The 17,879-nt window shown below is 49.1% G+C and overlaps 1 protein-coding gene across 1 annotated transcript in view; it reads left to right on the top strand.

The window, feature by feature from the left end:
* The first annotated feature begins 15,197 nt into the window (after nt 1–15,197).
* LOC137367185 (MAM domain-containing glycosylphosphatidylinositol anchor protein 2-like) overlaps nt 15,198–17,879 on the top strand; it is a 1,446,177-nt gene continuing 1,443,495 nt past the window's right edge. The window contains exon 1 of the mRNA XM_068028622.1: nt 15,198–15,633. Coding sequence (XP_067884723.1) covers nt 15,198–15,633 — 436 coding nt within the window. The remainder of the gene's footprint in view (nt 15,634–17,879) is intronic.

Here is a 17,879-nt window from a genome sequence, read left to right as displayed (position 1 = left end):
AAATCAGTTCAGTTAGTGCCGGTTACGGTGTGTCTGATCACAGTTCATTTAGTGCCGGTTATGGTGTGTCTGATCACAGTTCGGTTAGTGCCGGTTACAGTGTGTCTGATCTCAGTCCGGTTAGTGCCGGTTACGGTGTGTCTGATCTCTGTCCGGTTAGTGCCGGTTACGGTGTGTCTGATCTCAGTCCGGTTAGTGCCGGTTACAGTCTGTCTGATCTCAGTCCGGTTAGTGCCGGTTACAGTCTGTCTGATCTCAGTCCGGTTAGTGCCGGTTACAGTGTGTCTGATCTCAGTCCGGTTAGTGCCGGTTACGGTGTGTCTGATCTCTGTCCGGTTAGTGCCGGTTACAGTCTGTCTGATCTCAGTCCGGTTAGTGCCGGTTACAGTGTGTCTGATCTCAGTCCGGTTAGTGCCGGTTACGGTGTGTCTGATCACAGTTCGGTTAGTGCCGGTTACAGTCTGTCTGATCTCAGTCCGGTTAGTGCCGGTTACAGTGTGTCTGATCTCAGTCCGGTTAGTGCCGGTTACGGTGTGTCTGATCTCAGTCCGGTTAGTGCCGGTTACAGTCTGTCTGATCTCAGTCCGGTTAGTGCCGGTTACAGTGTGTCTGATCTCAGTCCGGTTAGTGCCTGTTACAGTGTGTCTGATCACAGTTCAGTTAGTGCCTGTTACAGTGTGTCTGATCTCAGTTCAGTTAGTGCCTGTTACAGTGTGTCTGATCACAGTTCAGTTAGTGCCGGTTACAGTGTGTCTGATCTCAGTTCAGTTAGTGCCTGTTACAGTCTGTCTGATCTCAGTCCGGTTAGTGCCGGTTACGGTGTGTCTGATCTCAGTTCGGTTAGTGCCGGTTACGGTGTGTCTGATCACAGTTCGGTTAGTGCCTGTTACAGTGTGTCTGATCTCAGTTCAGTTAGTGCCTGTTACAGTGTGTCTGATCACAGTTCAGTTAGTGCCGGTTACAGTGTGTCTGATCTCAGTTCAGTTAGTGCCTGTTACAGTGTGTCTGATCACAGTTCAGTTAGTGCCTGTTACAGTGTGTCTGATCTCAGTTCAGTTAGTGCCTGTTACAGTGTGTCTGATCACAGTTCAGTTAGTGCCGGTTACGGTGTGTCTGATCACAGTTCAGTTAGTGCCGGTTACAGTGTGTCTGATCTCAGTCCGGTTAGTGCCTGTTACAGTGTGTCTGATCACAGTTCAGTTAGTGCCTGTTACAGTGTGTCTGATCTCAGTTCAGTTAGTGCCTGTTACAGTGTGTCTGATCACAGTTCAGTTAGTGCCGGTTACGGTGTGTCTGATCACAGTTCGGTTAGTGCCAGTTACAGTGTGTCTGATCTCAGTCCGGTTAGTGCCGGTTACGGTGTGTCTGATCACAGTTCAGTTAGTGCCGTTTACAGTGTGTCTGATCACAGTTCAGTTAGTGCCTGTTACAGTGTGTCTGATCACAGTTCAGTTAGTGCCTGTTACAGTGTGTCTGATCTCAGTTCAGTTAGTGCCTGTTACAGTGTGTCTGATCACAGTTCAGTTAGTGCCGGTTACAGTGTGTCTGATCACAGTTCAGTTAGTGCCTGTTACAGTGTGTCTGATCACAGTTCAGTTAGTGCCTGTTACAGTGTGTCTGATCTCAGTTCAGTTAGTGCCGGTTACAGTGTGTCTGATCTCAGTCCGGTTAGTGCCGGTTACAGTGTGTCTGATCACAGTTCAGTTAGTGCCGGTTACAGTGTGTCTGATCACTGTTCAGTTAGTGCCTGTTACAGTGTGTCTGATCTCAGTTCAGTTAGTGCCGGTTAGAGTCTGTCTGATCTCAGTCCGGTTAGTGCCGGTTACGGTGTGTCTGATCACAGTTCGGTTAGTGCCGGTTACAGTGTGTCTGCTCACAGTACAGTTAGTGCCGGTTACAGTGTGTCTGATCACAGTTCAGTTAGTGCCTGTTACAGTGTGTCTGATCTCAGTTCAGTTCGTGCCGGTTACAGTGTGTCTGATCACAGTTCAGTTAGTGCCGGTTACAGTGTGTCTGATCACAGTTCAGTTAGTGCCGGTTACGGTGTGTCTGATCACAGTTCAGTTAGTGCCTGTTACAGTCTGTCTGATCTCAGTCCGGTTAGTGCCGGTTACGGTGTGTCTGATCACAGTTCAGTTAGTGCCGGTTACAGTGTGTCTGATCTCAGTCCGGTTAGTGCCTGTTACAGTGTGTCTGATCACAGTTCAGTTAGTGCCTGTTACAGTGTGTCTGATCTCAGTTCAGTTAGTGCCTGTTACAGTGTGTCTGATCACAGTTCAGTTAGTGCCGGTTACGGTGTGTCTGATCACAGTTCGGTTAGTGCCAGTTACAGTGTGTCTGATCTCAGTCCGGTTAGTGCCGGTTACGGTGTGTCTGATCACAGTTCAGTTAGTGCCGTTTACAGTGTGTCTGATCACAGTTCAGTTAGTGCCTGTTACAGTGTGTCTGATCACAGTTCAGTTAGTGCCTGTTACAGTGTGTCTGATCTCAGTTCAGTTAGTGCCTGTTACAGTGTGTCTGATCACAGTTCAGTTAGTGCCGGTTACAGTGTGTCTGATCACAGTTCAGTTAGTGCCTGTTACAGTGTGTCTGATCACAGTTCAGTTAGTGCCTGTTACAGTGTGTCTGATCTCAGTTCAGTTAGTGCCGGTTACAGTGTGTCTGATCTCAGTCCGGTTAGTGCCGGTTACAGTGTGTCTGATCACAGTTCAGTTAGTGCCGGTTACAGTGTGTCTGATCACTGTTCAGTTAGTGCCTGTTACAGTGTGTCTGATCTCAGTTCAGTTAGTGCCGGTTAGAGTCTGTCTGATCTCAGTCCGGTTAGTGCCGGTTACGGTGTGTCTGATCACAGTTCGGTTAGTGCCGGTTACAGTGTGTCTGCTCACAGTACAGTTAGTGCCGGTTACAGTGTGTCTGATCACAGTTCAGTTAGTGCCTGTTACAGTGTGTCTGATCTCAGTTCAGTTCGTGCCGGTTACAGTGTGTCTGATCACAGTTCAGTTAGTGCCGGTTACAGTGTGTCTGATCACAGTTCAGTTAGTGCCGGTTACGGTGTGTCTGATCACAGTTCAGTTAGTGCCTGTTACAGTCTGTCTGATCTCAGTCCGGTTAGTGCCGGTTACGGTGTGTCTGATCTCAGTTCGGTTAGTGCCGGTTACGGTGTGTCTGATCACAGTTCGGTTAGTGCCTGTTACACTGTGTCTGATCACAGTTCAGTTAGTGCCGGTTACAGTGTGTCTGATCTCAGTCTGGTTAGTGCCGGTTACGGTGTGTCTGATCACAGTTCGGTTAGTGCCGGTTACGGTGTGTCTGATCTCAGTCCGGTTAGTGCCGGTTACGGTGTGTCTGATCTCAGTCCGGTTAGTGCCGGTTACGGTGTGTCTGATCTCAGTCCGGTTAGTGCCGGTTACAGTCTGTCTGATCTCAGTCCGGTTAGTGCCGGTTACAGTGTGTCTGATCTCAGTCCGGTTAGTGCCGGTTACGGTGTGTCTGATCACAGTTCGGTTAGTGCCGGTTACAGTGTGTCTGATCTCAGTCCGGTTAGTGCCGGTTACGGTGTGTCTGATCACAGTTCAGTTAGTGCCGGTTACAGTGTGTCTGATCTCAGTCCGGTTAGTGCCTGTTACAGTGTGTCTGATCACAGTTCAGTTAGTGCCTGTTACAGTGTGTCTGATCTCAGTTCAGTTAGTGCCTGTTACAGTGTGTCTGATCACAGTTCAGTTAGTGCCTGTTACAGTGTGTCTGATCACAGTTCAGTTAGTGCCTGTTACAGTGTGTCTGATCTCAGTTCAGTTAGTGCCTGTTACAGTGTGTCTGATCACAGTTCAGTTAGTGCCGGTTACAGTGTGTCTGATCACAGTTCAGTTAGTGCCGGTTACAGTGTGTCTGATCACAGTTCAGTTAGTGCCTGTTACAGTGTGTCTGATCTCAGTTCAGATAGTGCCGGTTACAGTGTGTCTGATCTCAGTCCGGTTAGTGCCGGTTACAGTGTGTCTGATCACAGTTCAGTTAGTGCCGGTTACAGTGTGTCTGATCACAGTTCAGTTAGTGCCTGTTACAGTGTGTCTGATCTCAGTTCAGTTAGTGCCGGTTACAGTCTGTCTGATCTCAGTCCGGTTAGTGCCGGTTACGGTGTGTCTGATCACAGTTCGGTTAGTGCCGGTTACAGTGTGTCTGCTCACAGTACAGTTAGTGCCGGTTACAGTGTGTCTGATCACAGTTCAGTTAGTGCCTGTTACAGTGTGTCTGATCTCAGTTCAGTTCGTGCCGGTTACAGTGTGTCTGATCACAGTTCAGTTAGTGCCGGTTACAGTGTGTCTGATCACAGTTCAGTTAGTGCCGGTTACGGTGTGTCTGATCACAGTTCAGTTAGTGCCGATTACAGTCTGTCTGATCTCAGTCCGGTTAGTGCCGGTTACGGTGTGTCTGATCTCAGTTCGGTTAGTGCCGGTTACGGTGTGTCTGATCACAGTTCGGTTAGTGCCTGTTACACTGTGTCTGATCACAGTTCAGTTAGTGCCGGTTACAGTGTGTCTGATCTCAGTCCGGTTAGTGCCGGTTACGGTGTGTCTGATCACAGTTCGGTTAGTGCCGGTTACGGTGTGTCTGATCTCAGTCCGGTTAGTGCCGGTTACGGTGTGTCTGATCACAGTTCGGTTAGTGCCGGTTACAGTCTGTCTGATCTCAGTCCGGTTAGTGCCGGTTACGGTGTGTCTGATCACAGTTCGGTTAGTGCCGGTTACGGTGTGTCTGATCACAGTTCGGTTAGTGCCGGTTACAGTCTGTCTGATCTCAGTCCGGTTAGTGCCGGTTACGGTGTGTCTGATCACAGTTCGGTTAGTGCCGGTTACGGTGTGTCTGATCACAGTTCGGTTAGTGCCGGTTACAGTCTGTCTGATCACAGTTCGGTTAGTGCCGGTTACAGTGTGTCTGATCACAGTTCGGTTAGCGCCGGTTACGGTGTGTCTGATCTCAGTTCAGTTAGTGCCGGTTACAGTGTGTCTGATCACAGTTCAGTTAGTGCCGGTTACAGTCTGTCTGATCTCAGTCCGGTTAGTGCCGGTTACGGTGTGTCTGATCTCAGTCCGGTTAGTGCCGGTTACGGTGTGTCTGATCTCAGTCCGGTTAGTGCCGGTTACAGTCTGTCTGATCTCAGTCCGGTTAGTGCCGGTTACGGTGTGTCTGATCTCAGTCCGGTTAGTGCCGGTTACAGTGTGTCTGATCACAGTTCAGTTAGTGCCGGTTACAGTGTGTCTGATCACAGTTCAGTTAGTGCCTGTTACAGTGTGTCTGATCTCAGTTCAGTTAGTGCCGGTTACAGTCTGTCTGATCTCAGTCCGGTTAGTGCCGGTTACGGTGTGTCTGATCACAGTTCGGTTAGTGCCGGTTACAGTGTGTCTGAACAAAGTTCAGTTAGTGCCGGTTACAGTGTGTCTGATCTCAGTTCAGTTAGTGCCGGTTACAGTGTGTCTGATCACAGTTCAGTTAGTGCCTGTTACAGTGTGTCTGATCTCAGTTCAGTTCGTGCCGGTTACAGTGTGTCTGATCACAGTTCAGTTAGTGCCGGTTACGGTGTGTCTGATCACAGTTCAGTTAGTGCCGGTTACAGTCTGTCTGATCTCAGTCCGGTTAGTGCCGGTTACGGTGTGTCTGATCTCAGTTCGGTTAGTGCCGGTTACGGTGTGTCTGATCACAGTTCGGTTAGTGCCTGTTACACTGTGTCTGATCACAGTTCAGTTAGTGCCGGTTACAGTGTGTCTGATCTCAGTCCGGTTAGTGACGGTTACGGTGTATCTGATCACAGTTCGGTTAGTGCCGGTTACGGTGTGTCTGATCTCAGTCCGGTTAGTGCCGGTTACGGTGTGTCTGATCTCAGTCCGGTTAGTGCCGCTTACGGTGTGTCTGATCTCAGTCCGGTTAGTGCCGGTTACAGTCTGTCTGATCTCAGTCCGGTTAGTGCCGGTTACAGTGTGTCTGATCTCAGTCCGGTTAGTGCCGGTTACGGTGTGTCTGATCACAGTTCGGTTAGTGCCGGTTACAGTGTGTCTGATCTCAGTCTGGTTAGTGCCGGTTACGGTGTGTCTGATCACAGTTCAGTTAGTGCCGGTTACAGTGTGTCTGATCTCAGTCCGGTTAGTGCCTGTTACAGTGTGTCTGATCACAGTTCAGTTAGTGCCTGTTACAGTGTGTCTGATCTCAGTTCAGTTAGTGCCTGTTACAGTGTGTCTGATCACAGTTCAGTTAGTGCCTGTTACAGTGTGTCTGATCTCAGTTCAGTTAGTGCCTGTTACAGTGTGTCTGATCACAGTTCAGTTAGTGCCGGTTACAGTGTGTCTGATCACAGTTCAGTTAGTGCCGGTTACAGTGTGTCTGATCACAGTTCAGTTAGTGCCTGTGACAGTGTGTCTGATCTCAGTTCAGTTAGTGCCGGTTACAGTGTGTCTGACCTCAGTCCGGTTAGTGCCGGTTACAGTGTGTCTGATCACAGTTCAGTTAGTGCCGGTTACAGTGTGTCTGATCACAGTTCAGTTAGTGCCTGTTACAGTGTGTCTGATCTCAGTTCAGTTAGTGCCGGTTACAGTCTGTCTGATCTCAGTCCGGTTAGTGCCGGTTACGGTGTGTCTGATCACAGTTCGGTTAGTGCCGGTTACAGTGTGTCTGCTCACAGTACAGTTAGTGCCGGTTACAGTGTGTCTGATCACAGTTCAGTTAGTGCCTGTTACAGTGTGTCTGCTCTCAGTTCAGTTCGTGCCGGTTACAGTGTGTCTGATCACAGTTCAGTTAGTGCCGGTTACAGTGTGTCTGATCACAGTTCAGTTAGTGCCGGTTACGGTGTGTCTGATCACAGTTCAGTTAGTGCCGGTTACAGTCTGTCTGATCTCAGTCCGGTTAGTGCCGGTTACGGTGTGTCTGATCTCAGTTCGGTTAGTGCCGGTTACGGTGTGTCTGATCACAGTTCGGTTAGTGCCTGTTACACTGTGTCTGATCACAGTTCAGTTAGTGCCGGTTACAGTGTGTCTGATCTCAGTCCGGTTAGTGCCGGTTACGGTGTGTCTGATCACAGTTCGGTTAGTGCCGGTTACGGTGTGTCTGATCTCAGTCCGGTTAGTGCCGGTTACGGTGTGTCTGATCACAGTTCGGTTAGTGCCGGTTACAGTCTGTCTGATCTCAGTCCGGTTAGTGCCGGTTACGGTGTGTCTGATCACAGTTCGGTTAGTGCCGGTTACGGTGTGTCTGATCACAGTTCGGTTAGTGCCGGTTACAGTCTGTCTGATCTCAGTCCGGTTAGTGCCGGTTACGGTGTGTCTGATCACAGTTCGGTTAGTGCCGGTTACAGTCTGTCTGATCTCAGTCCGGTTAGTGCCGGTTACGGTGTGTCTGATCACAGTTCGGTTAGTGCCGGTTACGGTGTGTCTGATCACAGTTCGGTTAGTGCCGGTTACAGTCTGTCTGATCTCAGTCCGGTTAGTGCCGGTTACGGTGTGTCTGATCACAGTTCGGTTAGTGCCGGTTACGGTGTGTCTGATCACAGTTCGGTTAGTGCCGGTTACAGTCTGTCTGATCACAGTTCGGTTAGTGCCGGTTACAGTGTGTCTGATCACAGTTCGGTTAGCGCCGGTTACGGTGTGTCTGATCTCAGTTCAGTTAGTGCCGGTTACAGTGTGTCTGATCACAGTTCAGTTAGTGCCGGTTACAGTGTGTCTGATCTCAGTCCGGTTAGTGCCGGTTACGGTGTGTCTGATCTCAGTCCGGTTAGTGCCGGTTACGGTGTGTCTGATCTCAGTCCGGTTAGTGCCGGTTACAGTCTGTCTGATCTCAGTCCGGTTAGTGCCGGTTACGGTGTGTCTGATCTCAGTCCGGTTAATGCCGGTTACAGTGTGTCTGTTCACAGTTCAGTTAGTGCCGGTTACAGTGTGTCTGATCACAGTTCAGTTAGTGCCTGTTACAGTGTGTCTGATCTCAGTTCAGTTAGTGCCTGTTACAGTGTGACTGATCTCAGTTCAGTTAGTGCCGGTTACAGTGTGTCTGATCACAGTTCAGTTAGTGCCGGTTACAGTCTGTCTGATCTCAGTCCGGTTAGTGCCGGTTACGGTGTGTCTGATCACAGTTCGGTTAGTGCCGGTTACAGTGTGTCTGATCAAAGTTCAGTTAGTGCCGGTTACAGTGTGTCTGATCTCAGTTCAGTTAGTGCCGGTTACAGTGTGTCTGATCACAGTTCAGTTAGTGCCTGTTACAGTGTGTCTGATCTCAGTTCAGTTCGTGCCGGTTACAGTGTGTCTGATCACAGTTCAGTTAGTGCCGGTTACGGTGTGTCTGATCACAGTTCAGTTAGTGCCGGTTACAGTCTGTCTGATCTCAGTCCGGTTAGTGCCGGTTACGGTGTGTCTGATCTCAGTTCGGTTAGTGCCGGTTACGGTGTGTCTGATCACAGTTCGGTTAGTGCCTGTTACACTGTGTCTGATCACAGTTCAGTTAGTGCCGGTTACAGTGTGTCTGATCTCAGTCCGGTTAGTGACGGTTACGGTGTATCTGATCACAGTTCGGTTAGTGCCGGTTACGGTGTGTCTGATCTCAGTCCGGTTAGTGCCGGTTACGGTGTGTCTGATCTCAGTCCGGTTAGTGCCGGTTACGGTGTGTCTGATCTCAGTCCGGTTAGTGCCGGTTACAGTCTGTCTGATCTCAGTCCGGTTAGTGCCGGTTACAGTGTGTCTGATCTCAGTCCGGTTAGTGCCGGTTACGGTGTGTCTGATCACAGTTCGGTTAGTGCCGGTTACAGTGTGTCTGATCTCAGTCTGGTTAGTGCCGGTTACGGTGTGTCTGATCACAGTTCAGTTAGTGCCGGTTACAGTGTGTCTGATCTCAGTCCGGTTAGTGCCTGTTACAGTGTGTCTGATCACAGTTCAGTTAGTGCCTGTTACAGTGTGTCTGATCTCAGTTCAGTTAGTGCCTGTTACAGTGTGTCTGATCACAGTTCAGTTAGTGCCTGTTACAGTGTGTCTGATCACAGTTCAGTTAGTGCCTGTTACAGTGTGTCTGATCTCAGTTCAGTTAGTGCCTGTTACAGTGTGTCTGATCACAGTTCAGTTAGTGCCGGTTACAGTGTGTCTGATCACAGTTCAGTTAGTGCCGGTTACAGTGTGTCTGATCACAGTTCAGTTAGTGCCTGTGACAGTGTGTCTGATCTCAGTTCAGTTAGTGCCGGTTACAGTGTGTCTGACCTCAGTCCGGTTAGTGCCGGTTACAGTGTGTCTGATCACAGTTCAGTTAGTGCCGGTTACAGTGTGTCTGATCACAGTTCAGTTAGTGCCTGTTACAGTGTGTCTGATCTCAGTTCAGTTCGTGCCGGTTACAGTCTGTCTGATCTCAGTCCGGTTAGTGCCGGTTACGGTGTGTCTGATCACAGTTCGGTTAGTGCCGGTTACAGTGTGTCTGCTCACAGTACAGTTAGTGCCGGTTACAGTGTGTCTGATCACAGTTCAGTTAGTGCCTGTTACAGTGTGTCTGCTCTCAGTTCAGTTCGTGCCGGTTACAGTGTGTCTGATCTCAGTCCGGTTAGTGCCGGTTACGGTGTGTCTGATCTCAGTTCGGTTAGTGCCGGTTACGGTGTGTCTGATCACAGTTCGGTTAGTGCCTGTTACACTGTGTCTGATCACAGTTCAGTTAGTGCCGGTTACAGTGTGTCTGATCTCAGTCCGGTTAGTGCCGGTTACGGTGTGTCTGATCACAGTTCGGTTAGTGCCGGTTACGGTGTGTCTGATCTCAGTCCGGTTAGTGCCGGTTACGGTGTGTCTGATCACAGTTCGGTTAGTGCCGGTTACAGTCTGTCTGATCTCAGTCCGGTTAGTGCCGGTTACGGTGTGTCTGATCACAGTTCGGTTAGTGCCGGTTACGGTGTGTCTGATCACAGTTCGGTTAGTGCCGGTTACAGTCTGTCTGATCTCAGTCCGGTTAGTGCCGGTTACGGTGTGTCTGATCACAGTTCGGTTAGTGCCGGTTACGGTGTGTCTGATCACAGTTCGGTTAGTGCCGGTTACAGTCTGTCTGATCACAGTTCGGTTAGTGCCGGTTAAAGTGTGTCTGATCACAGTTCGGTTAGTGCCGGTTACGGTGTGTCTGATCTCAGTTCAGTTAGTGCCGGTTACAGTGTGTCTGATCACAGTTCAGTTAGTGCCGGTTACAGTCTGTCTGATCTCAGTCTGGTTAGTGCCGGTTACGGTGTGTCTGATCTCAGTCCGGTTAGTGCCGGTTACGGTGTGTCTGATCTCAGTCCGGTTAGTGCCGGTTACAGTCTGTCTGATCTCAGTCCGGTTAGTGCCGGTTACGGTGTGTCTGATCTCAGTCCGGTTAGTGCCGGTTACAGTCTGTCTGATCTCAGTCCGGTTAGTGCCGGTTACAGTGTGTCTGATCACAGTTCGGTTAGTGCCGGTTACGGTGTGTCTGATCACAGTTCGGTTAGTGCCGGTTACGGTGTGTCTGATCTCAGTCCGGTTAGTGCCGGTTACAGTGTGTCTGATCTCAGTCCGGTTAGTGCCGGTTACGGTGTGTCTGATCACAGTTCGGTTACTGCCGGTCATGCTCCTATAGCTATTACGGAAACGTGGTTGAGGAATGGGCAGGACTGGCAGCTCAATGTTCTGGGGTACTGATCTTTCCGGCGTGACAGAGGTGGAGGTAAGAGATGAGGGGGAGTTGTACTATTGATTAGGGAGGACATCACGGCAGTACTTCGGGAATAAATCCCGGGGGGAATGTCCAGCGAGGCCATATGGGTAGAACTTAGAAATAAGAAAGGGGTGATCACTTTGATGGGATTATACTGCAGGCCCACCAATATTCAGAGGGAATTGGAGGAGCATATATGTAGGGAAATCACAGATAGGTGTAGGAATTATTGGGTTGTAATAGCAGGTGATTTTAACTTCCCTAATATTGACTGGGACTGCCTTAGTGCGAAGGGATCAGATGGGGAAGAATTTGTTATGTGTGACCAGGATAGTTTTCTGAAGCAGTATGTGGATGGCCCTACTCGAGAAGGGGCTACACTCGACCTCCTCTTAGGAAATGAGGATGGGCAGGTGGTTGATGTGTCAGTGGGGGAGCACTTTGGGACCAGTGACCATAACTCTGTTAGCTTCAAGATAGTAATGGAAAAGGATAGGACTGGTCCTCAAGTATAGGAGTAAATTGGGAGAGGCTGTTTACAGGTAAAGGGACATCTGGCAAGTGGGAGGCTTTTAAAAGTGAGATAGGAAGAGTTCAGGGCCGGCATAGAACATAGAACATAGAACAGTACAGCACAGTACAGGCCCTTCGGCCCACGATGTTGTGCCGAACCTTTAACCGACTCTAAGATCAAACTAACTACCTACCCTTCATTCTACTATCATCCATGTACCTATCCAAGAGTCGCTTAAATGTCCCTAATGTATCTGCTTCTACTACCACCGCTGACAGTGCATTCCACGCATCCACCACTCTCTGTGTAAAGAACCTACCTCTGACATCTCCCTGAAACCTTCCTCCAATCACCTTAAAATTATGCCCCCTGGTGATAGCCCTTTCCACCCTGGGAAAAAGTCTCTGACTATCCACTCTATCTGTGCCTCTCATCATCTTGTACCCCTCTATCAAGTCACCTCTTCCTTCTTCGCTCCAATGAGAAAAGCCCTAGCTCCCTCAACCTTTCTTCATAAGACATGCCCTCCAGTCCAGGCAGCATCCTGGTAAATCTCCTCTGCACCCTCTCTAAAGCTTCCACATCCTTCCTATAATGAGGCGACCAGAACTGAACACAATATTCCAAGTGTGGTCTAACCAGGGCCTTATAGAGCTTCAGCATAACCTCGGGGCTCTTAAACTCAATCCCCCTGTTAATGAAAGCCAACACACCATACACCTTCTTAACAACCCTATCAACTTGGGTGGCAACTTTGAGGCATCTATGTACATGGACCCCAAGATCCCTCTGTTCCTCCACACTACCAAGAATCCTGTCTTTAAGCCTGTATTCCGCATTCAAATTCGACCTTCCAAAATGAATCACTTCACACTTTTCCAGGTTGAACCCTATCTGCCACTTCTCAGCCCAGTTCTGCATCCTGTCAATGTCCCGTTGCAACCCACAACAGCCTTCCACACTATCCACATCTCCAGCAACCTTCATGTCATCGGCAAACTTGCTAACCCAGCCTTACACTTCCTCATCCAAGTCATTTATAAAAATCACAAAGAGCAGAGGTCCCAGGACAGATCCTTGTGGAACACCACTGGTCACCGAGCTCCATGCTGAATATTTTCCATCTACTACCACCCTCTGCCTTCTATGGGCCAGCCAATTTTTATCCAGACAGCCAACTTTCCCTGAATCCCATGCCTCCTTACTTTCTGAATGAGCCGACCATGGGGAACCTTATCAAACGCCTTGCTAAAATCCATATACACCACATCCACTGCTCTTCCTTCATCAATGTGTTTTGTCACATCTTCAAAGAACTCAATAAGGCTTGTGAGGCATGACCTGCCCCTCACAAAACCATGCTGACTGTCTCTAATCAAACCATGCTTTTCCAAATAATCATAAATCCTGTCTCTCAGAATCCTCTCCAATAATTTGCCCACTACAGATGTAAGACTGACTGGTCTATAATTCCCAGGGTTATCCCTATTCCCTTTCTTGAACAAAGAAACAACATTTGCCACCCTCCAATCATCTGGTACTACACCAGTGGACAGTGAAGACGCAAAGATCATCGCCAAAGGCGCGGCAATCTCTTCCCTCGCTTCCCGTAATATCCTTGGGTATATCCCGTCTGGCCCCGGGGACTTATCTGTCCTCATATCATTCAAAATTACCAGCACATCCTCCCTCTTAACCTCAACCTGTTTGAGCATATCAGCCTGTTCCACACTGTCCTCACAAACGACCAGGTCCCTCTCACTATTGAATACTGAAGCAAAGTATTCATTCAGGACCTCCCCTACCACCTCCGACTCCAGGCACAAGTTCCCTCCACTATCCTTGATCGGCCCTACCCTCACTCTGGCCATCCTCTTGTTCCTCACATAAGTGTAGAACGCCTTGGGATTTTCCTTAATCCTACCCGCCAAGACTTTTTCATGTCCCCTTCTAGCTCTCCTAAGTCCATTCTTCAGTTCCTTCCTGGCTACCTTGTAACCCTCTAGAGCCCTGTCTGATCCTTGCTGATCCTTCCTGTTAGATGGAAGGGCAAGGCTGGCAAGTTTAGGGAACCTTGGTTGACGAGGGCTATTGAGGGTCTGGTCAGGACAAAGAAGGAGGCATATGTCAGGTACAGGCAGCTGGGATCGAGCGAGTCCCTCGAGGAGTATAGGGGATGTAGGAGTACACTTAAGAAGGAAATTAGGAGGGCGAAAAGGGGCCATGAGATTTCCCTGGCAGATAAGATAAAGGAGAATCCGAAAAGATTCTATAAGTATATTAAGAGTAAAAGGGTAGCTAGGGAGGGAGTAGGTCCCCTTAAGGATCAGTGTGGTAATCTATGTGTGGAGCCATGGGAAATGGGCGAGGTCTTAAATGAATATTTCTTGTCTGTATTTACTGTGGAAAAGGTCATGGAAGCTAGTGAGTTCAAGGGAGCAAACACCGATATCCTGGAGCATATCAACATTACAAAGGAGGAGGTGTTGGAGGTTTTGAAGCGCATTAAGGTGGATAAATCCCCAGGGCCTGACCAGGTGTATCCGAGGACGCTATGGGAAGCAAGGGAGGAGATTGCTGGGGCCATGGCAGAGATTTTTGTATCATCATTAGCCACGGGTGAGGTACTGGGAGACTGGAGGATAGCTAATGTTGTGCCTTTATTTAAGAAGGGCAGCAAGGATAAGCCAGGGAACTACAGGCCAGTGAGCCTTACATCAGTGGTGGGAAAGTTATTGGAAGGGATTCTGAGAGACAGGATTTATATGCATCTGGAAAGGCATGGTCTGATTAGGGACAGTCAGCATGGCTTTGTGCATGGGAAATCATGTCTCACGAATTTTATTGAGTTTCGCGAGGAGGTGACCGAGAGGATTGACAAGGGCAGGACGATGTACGTTGTCTACATGGACTTTAGCAAGGCCTTTGACAAGGTCCCGCATGGTAGGCTGGTCCAGAAGGTTCGAACACATGGGATCCAGGGTGAGCTAGCAAATTGGATACAAAATTGGCTTGGTGATAGGAGGCAGAGGGTGGTAGTGGAGGGTTGTTTTTCTGATTGGAGGCCGGTGACCAGTGGTGTGCCGCAGGGATCGGTGCTGGGCCCTCTGTTGTTTGTCATATATATTAATGACTTGGATGTGAATGTCGGGGACATGATTAGTAAGTTTTCAGATGACACCAAAATTGGTGGTATAGTGAACAGTGAAGAAGGTTGTCTAAGGTTACAACAGGATATAGATCAACTGGGAAAGTGGGCAAGGGAGTGGCAAATGGAATTTAACGCAGACAAGTGTGAAGTGATGCATTTTGGGAAGTTAAACCAGGGCAGGACATATACAGTGAATGGCAGGGCCCTGGGGAGTGTTGTTGAGCAGAGAGACCTTGGGGTGCAAGTACATAGTTTCCTGAAAGTGGCAACACAGGTAGACAGGGTGGTGAAGAAGGCGGATGGCATGCTTGCCTTCATTGGCCGAGGCATTGAGTACAAGAGTTGGGACGTCATGTTACAGTTGTACAGAACGTTGGTTAGGCCGCATTTGGAGTACTGTGTGCAGTTCTGGTCACCGCACTACAGGAAAGATGTGATTAAGCTAGAGAGGGTGCAGAAAAGATTCACAAGGATGTTGCCTGGTTTGGAGGGCTCGAGTTATAAAGAGAGATTGGATAGACTGGGTCTGTTTTCCCTGGAGCGAAGGAGGTTGAGAGGGGACATGATAGAGGTATATAAAATTATGAGAGGCATAGATCGGGTAGATAACCAGAGTCTGTTTCCCATGGTAGGGGTGACTAAAACTAGAGGGCATAAATTTAAGGTGAGAGGGAGGAGGTTTAAAGGGGATCAAAGGGGTAAATTTTTCACACAAAGAATAGTGGGTATCTGGAATGAGCTGCCTGAGGAGGTGGTGGAGGCAGGAACAGTAGTGACATTTAAGAGGCTTCTGGACAGGTACTTGAATGAGCAAGGCATAGAGGGATATGGAATTAATGCAGGCAGGTGGGATTAGTATAGATAGGCATTATGGTCGACATGGACGCGGTGGGCCAAAGGGCCTGTTTCTATGCTGTACGACTCAATGACTCTGTGATGATTTCTGAGTCATCGGATGGCATGTCTTGTTTTCCAGCTCTCTCTAATGGTAGGTTCTGGATCACTCCGGATACATTCCATGATGACGAGAAGATTCAGCTGAACCGGGAGGTGAAGGTTTCTTGCCAGGTGGAGGCCGTACCCCAGGAGGAATTGACCTACAGCTGGTACAAGAATGGCAAGCCCCTCAAACCCAGCAACAGAATCATTATCTCCAAAAATGATCAGGAATTTCAGCCTGGTGCTGCCAGCCTAGATATCATTGGCATGAGATTCTCCGATTCTGCCACTTACACTTGTGTGGCATCACTGCGGAGCAGGGCAGTGCATGACATTAGCATTGATGTCAACATCTCAACTAACATTGGTAAGAACTGGTACAATATTGATAACATCCTGGACTGGGTGGTTAGCCATTGGTAACCAGACACAGAATGTGCCCTGTGTATCTGGACCCAACAATCCGTGCTGGGAAGCTATGACTAGCGATTTAAACCTCTGTAATCTCGCCCGATTTCATCCCATCTCAGCCCATCAGCTGCTGAAACCTTCAATCAAACCTTTGTTACCTCGAGACATGACCATTCCAACATACTCCTGGCTGCTCTCCCATAATGTATCCTCCATAAACCTAACGTCATCCAAAACTCTACTGCTGGTAACCTAACCCGCAATAAGTCCCGTTCCACTATCACCCCTGTACTCACTGTCCTACATTAACACACACCAAGTCCCATTCCCCTATCACCCCTGTACTCACTGTCCTACATTAACACACACCAAGTCCCGTTCCCCTATCACCCCTGTACTCACTGTCCTACATTAACACACACCAAGTCCCATTCCCCTATCACCCCTGTACTCACTGTCCTACATTAACACACACCAAGTCCCGTTCCCCTATCACCCCTGTACTCACTGACCTACATTAACACACACCAAGTCCCCTTCCCCTATCACCCCTGTACTCACTGACCTACATTAACACACACCAAGTCCCATTCCCCTATCACCCCTGTACTCACTGTCCTACATTAACACACACCGAGTCCCGTTCCCCTATCACCCCTGTACTCACTGACCTACATTAACACACACCAAGTCCCATTCCCCTATCATCCCTGTACTCACTGACCTACATTAACACACACCAAGTCCCGTTCCCCTATCACCCCTGTACTCACTGTCCTATATTAACACACACCGAGTCCCGTTCCCCTATCACCCCTGTACTCACTGACCCACATTAATATACACCAAGTCCCATTCCCCTATCATCCCTGTACTCACTGACCTACATTAACACACACAAAGTCCAGTTCCCCTATCACCCCTGTACTCACTGTCCTATATTAACACACACCAAGTCCCGTTCCCCTATCACCCCTGTACTCACTGACCCACATTAATATATACCAAGTCCCATTCCCCTATCATCCCTGTACTCACTGACCTACATTAACACACACAAAGTCCAGTTCCCCTATCACCCCTGTACTCACTGTCCTATATTAACACACACCAAGTCCCGTTCCCCTATCACCCCTGTACTCACTGTCCAATATTAACACACACCAAGTCCCGTTCCCCTATCACCCCTGTACTCACTGACCTACATTAACACACACAAAGTCCAGTTCCCCTATCACCCCTGTACTCACTGTCCTATATTAACACACACCAAGTCCCGTTCCCCTATCACCCCTGTACTCACTGTCCTATATTAACACACACCGAGTCCCGTTCCCCCATCACCCCTGTACTCACTGACCCACATTAATATACACCAAGTCCCGTTCCCCCATCACCCCTGTACTCACTGACCTACATTAACACACACCAAGTCCCGTTCCCCTATCACCCCTGTACTCACTGACCTACATTAACACACACCAAGTCCCATTCCCCTATCACCCCTGTACTCACTGACCGACATTAACACACACCAAGTCCCATTCCTCCATCACCCCTGTACTCACTGACCGACATTAACACACACCAACTCCCGTTCCCCTATCACCCCTGTACTCACTGACCTACATTAACACACACCAAGTCCCGTTCCCCAATCACCCCTGTACTCACTGACCTACATTAACACACACCAAGTCCCGTTCCCCCGTCACCCCTGTGCTCACTGACCTACATTAACACACACCAAGTCCCATTCCCCCATCACCCCTGTACTCACTGACCTACATTAACACACACCAAGTCCCATTCCCCCATCACCCCTGTACTCACTGACCTACATTAACACACACCAAGTCCCGTTCCCCTTCACCCCTGTACTCACAGACCTACATTAACACACACCAAGTCCCGTTCCCCTATCACCCCTGTACTCACTGACCTGCATTAACACACATAAAGCCCGTTCCCCTATCACCCCTGAACTCACTGACCTACATTAACACACACCAATTCTGTTCCCGTATCACCCCTGTACTCACTCGGCTACATTAAGATACACCAAGTCCCGTTCCCTATCACCCCTGTACTCACTGACCTACATTAACGCACACCAAGTCCCGTTCCCCTATCACCCCTGTACTCACTAACTGACATCAACACACACCAAGTCCCCTTCCCCTATCACCCCTGTACTCCCTG

This window comes from Heterodontus francisci, chromosome 3 (assembly GCF_036365525.1).
Source record: "Heterodontus francisci isolate sHetFra1 chromosome 3, sHetFra1.hap1, whole genome shotgun sequence".
Taxonomy (NCBI): Eukaryota; Metazoa; Chordata; class Chondrichthyes; order Heterodontiformes; family Heterodontidae; genus Heterodontus; species Heterodontus francisci.
The sequence above is the reverse complement of the archived record's forward strand: the minus strand, read 5'-3'. Positions and strand labels throughout refer to the sequence as shown.